Source organism: Ammospiza caudacuta, chromosome 5 (assembly GCF_027887145.1).
Source record: "Ammospiza caudacuta isolate bAmmCau1 chromosome 5, bAmmCau1.pri, whole genome shotgun sequence".
NCBI classification, from domain to species: domain Eukaryota; kingdom Metazoa; phylum Chordata; class Aves; order Passeriformes; family Passerellidae; genus Ammospiza; species Ammospiza caudacuta.
The window spans coordinates 55,903,486-55,907,372 of record NC_080597.1 but is presented as its reverse complement, the minus strand read 5'-3'; the positions used below and the strand labels follow the sequence as shown (position 1 = coordinate 55,907,372).

General features: G+C 52.8%; 1 protein-coding gene across 1 annotated transcript; it reads left to right on the top strand.

Moving 5' to 3' along the window:
• The first annotated feature begins 1,254 nt into the window (after positions 1-1,254).
• FEZF1 (FEZ family zinc finger 1) lies at positions 1,255-3,675 on the top strand. The gene is made up of 4 exons (XM_058805853.1): positions 1,255-2,052; positions 2,218-2,352; positions 2,633-2,765; positions 3,371-3,675. Exons 1-4 carry the CDS (start codon positions 1,255-1,257, stop codon positions 3,673-3,675), a joined length of 1,371 nt encoding a protein of 456 aa, XP_058661836.1.
• The last annotated feature ends 212 nt before the right edge of the window (positions 3,676-3,887 follow it).

The window sequence follows — 3,887 nt, the reverse complement described above, 5'->3', positions numbered from 1 at the left end:
TGCATATGTATCTACAAACAGTGTGTGAGCTGTATATTTCTTCGTGTATCTGTGCCAGCCCTGAGTTTTCGGTATTTGTGTTGTGAGTGTATTCTGTAAGGACACAGAAGCTATATTTAGTGCATATGCAGGCTGCATATGTATATATATACACAAAAATACAGAGATATATCAATAATGCTTCGGATTCAAAAGGCACCCCTTCTTCCTACCTCCTTTTTCTTCTCTTCCCCCGCCCCAGGTTTTGAATCATCCTTTTGCTCCCAAGCACTCGCTCCATTTGGCCCGGGATGTTCCTGCATCCCCACGCGCTGGTCTCGCCGTCTGCTTGTTGCAAGTCCCCCGCTTATTTGTCTACCGTGTTTTCCAAAAGCTCACCGCCACCTGACCTTGTTCTTTAAAGCAGTGAGCAGTCCCAGGAGCAGTCCCAGGAGCAGAGCAGCCATTTCCCTCCCTGCCTCAGACACACACACGTACGCACGCACAAAGAGAGCTCGGGCTGGAAAGTGGCAAGGAAACAAACAGCTTCCCCTCCAGCCGCTTCTTCTGCAGCACCTTGTTTGACAAACACCCTGGCGCTTGCCCTTGAATTGGGTTTCACATCCCCATTTAGCACTTGGACAATGATTTTAGATGATGTCATTTAAAGCCAAACAAGAAAATTGATCTCGGATTTGCTTGGCCTCTAAAGCCTGGTTAAGCAGATTGCAAATAATAATAATAAAAAGCGAGAGGGAGGGAGGCAGAGGGGAGAGAGGCGAGAAGGAGGGAGGGCCACCTCCTTCCCTGGGCGGGGGAGGCGCGGGCGCCAATGAAAAGTAGCCGCTTGCTGGGGGGGAAAAACTTTTCCTGTTGACTGTTGGAAGCGAATTGAGCAATTATCTAGTTTACCTTCTCCTCTTGGAAGTTAACGATTGGCGAGATCTTGGCTGCGTTATTGACACAACACTTTCTATTGATAGAAATAAGTAGCGATTGTCCCGAGTCATTGGTGCGCCAAAGTAAACTGTGATGGGCTGGCATGAGTCCACTGGACTGAGAAGGCTGGTTCCGCCGGCGGAGGCTGTGGTGATGGTGGCGGCGGCAATGCTGGTCTCCCTCCTCGCAGATCAGTAACAAGAAAAGAGGCAGAGAAAGTGAAAGAGAGAGAGAGAGGGGAGAAAGGAAAAGAAAAAAAAAAAAAAAGGAAAAAAAAAAAAAAAAAGAGGCGTCTACCAGAGCGGCTCAAACCGGGAGAACAAATGCAGTTCAGCCATGGACAATAGTGGCAACCACACGGCGACCAAAATCCTAGCGACTCCTCCGTCCAGAGAAAGCCTGTCTGCCAGGAGCAACATGACCAGCACGCCCAAGCCACTCGCCTTCTCCATTGAGCGCATCATGGCGCGGACTCCAGAGCCCCGCTCCATCCCCGTCCCGCAGCTCCTCCATGGCTCCGTGGCCAAAGGCGACCCCAAGCATCCGCTGCACCTCAACTCCTCCATCCCCTGCATGATCCCCTTTGTCCCGGTGGCGTACGATACCCTGCCCAAAGCAGCGGTGGCTGGAGCGGAACCCAGGAAGGCTCACTTAGAGTCCTCTTCCTCGCCCTCCTTTAGCTGCGGCGATCTCTTGAACTGTGCCCTGAGCTTGAAAGGAGATTTCCCCCGCGATGCCCTGCCCTTGCAGCAGTACAAACTGGTAAGACCCCGAGTGGTCAATCACTCCTCCTTCCACGCCATGGGAGCCCTGTGCTATTTCAACCGAGGCGACAGCCCCTGTCACCCGTCCTCCAGTGTCAACATCCACCCGGTGGCTTCTTATTTCCTCAGCTCTCCCTTGCACCCGCAGCCCAAGGCTTACCTGGCGGAGCGGAACAAGCTGGTGCTACCGACCGTGGACAAGTACCCGGCGGGGGTGGCCTTCAAGGACTTATCGCAGGCTCAGTTGCAGCACTACATGAAAGAAAGTGCTCAGATCCTCACGGAAAAAATCGCCTATAAGACGTCGGAGTTCAGCCGCGGCTCCCCGAGCAGCAAGCCCAAAGTTTTCACGTGTGAAGTTTGTGGAAAGGCAAGTAGCACCGTAGCCTCCTCCCTTCCCCAGCCTCCTGTCCCTGTCCGTCTTCCCGCCGGCTGTCTTGTCGCTTGCTTGATTTTTAAACGACGGCTCCCCCTTGGCACTCTCGTCTTCTAATCGCAATTTCATTTTATTTTATTGTCTCCTTTCTCTTTCAAGGTATTTAATGCACATTATAATTTAACGCGCCATATGCCGGTGCACACGGGAGCCAGACCCTTTGTTTGCAAAGTTTGCGGGAAGGGTTTCAGACAGGCGAGCACGCTCTGCCGGCACAAGATCATCCACACCCAGGTGAGCCCATCCCCTGTCCCTTCCTCCCTGCCCGAGAGTTTCCACTCACGTTTTTGGGGGAGCTCCGAAGCAGCGGCGCGGGGGGCGGCCAGCCCGCAGCCGCGGGCACGTTTCGTTTGTCCCGAGCGCGGTGGGTTCGGCGGGATGCCCGCACCGGCACCAGCGAGCCGTCAGCTGAACACATAGAACTGCACAAATCAGCTCATAAAATCCCGCTAAACAGAACACAGAACCCTCAGGACAGCCAACAAGCTGTGACTTGGTGTTTGTTTCCTTCCAGGAAAAGCCACACAAGTGCAACCAGTGCGGCAAAGCTTTTAACCGGAGCTCGACCCTGAACACGCACACCCGAATACACGCCGGCTATAAACCATTTGTCTGTGAATTTTGTGGCAAAGGATTTCACCAGAAAGGTACCAGTCTCCAGCACCCTCTCTCCTCCCCGGCTTCCCCTTCCCCAAGCCAGGTCAAGTGTCGGGACAATTTGCGACAGGGAGAGTGGTGGAGAGTTAATTTTGTGTTCAAGTTTTATTATTAGATATTGAGGGTAATTTTAAGTTTCGCTAGCCCCGACACATGTCTTGCCCCACGACGCGGGGCAGAGGTCTCTGTTCGGGGGAACGGCAGGGCAGTCGTTCGGCTGGAAGTGTCTGTTCTCCCTTCACCACAACATGAAGCTTCCAGCGCGGTTCGGCAAACGAATTCTCCTCTTATTTCCCCTTCCAAATACAAGAATTTAGCTACTTTTTCTTCCTGGGTTGCTGTGAAGTCTAAACCCCGTGGTTGTATTTCCGCAATTGTCGTGATTTTGGTTTATTCGATCCTTTCTTTGTCGTCTGCTAAGTGTAACAGCCGCGGGGAGGATGGAGAGAAGGCAGGAGGTTTGCGGTCGTTTCATCCTAAAGCCGAACTCTGGTGATGGGACAGAGTTCGGGTGGGGTTTTTTTTTATTTTTCTTGTCTTTTCATTGTCCGTCTTTGAAATCCAGGTCCATTTGCCTTTCTTTTCTCATTCCCAGGCAATTACAAAAACCACAAGCTGACTCACAGCGGGGAGAAGCAGTTCAAGTGCAATATCTGCAACAAGGCTTTTCACCAGGTGTACAATCTGACCTTCCACATGCACACCCACAACGACAAGAAGCCCTTCACCTGCCCCACCTGCGGCAAAGGCTTCTGCAGGAACTTTGACCTCAAGAAGCACGTCCGTAAGCTGCACGACAGCGCCCTGGGACTGCCCCGGGCCCCCGCCGAGCTGGGGGGGCCGGAGCCGCCGGCCCCGCCCGGGGCGCTGCTGCAGGGCCCGCCGCCGCTGCAGCCGTGAGGGGCGGCCCCGGCCCCGCCGAGCGAGCCCCGGCGCCTCCTTGCATGCACCTGTTATAAGCGGTTTTGTGTATTATGCTCTATATCGCCACTAACGTTAATGGGACAGATTGTTTCCTATTTTTTTTTTTTTTTTTATTTTTTCCTTTGTTCTTTACAGACTACTTTTTATGTTGTCGTTGCATCTCAGGTGGAGAGATGGTTAAAAACAAA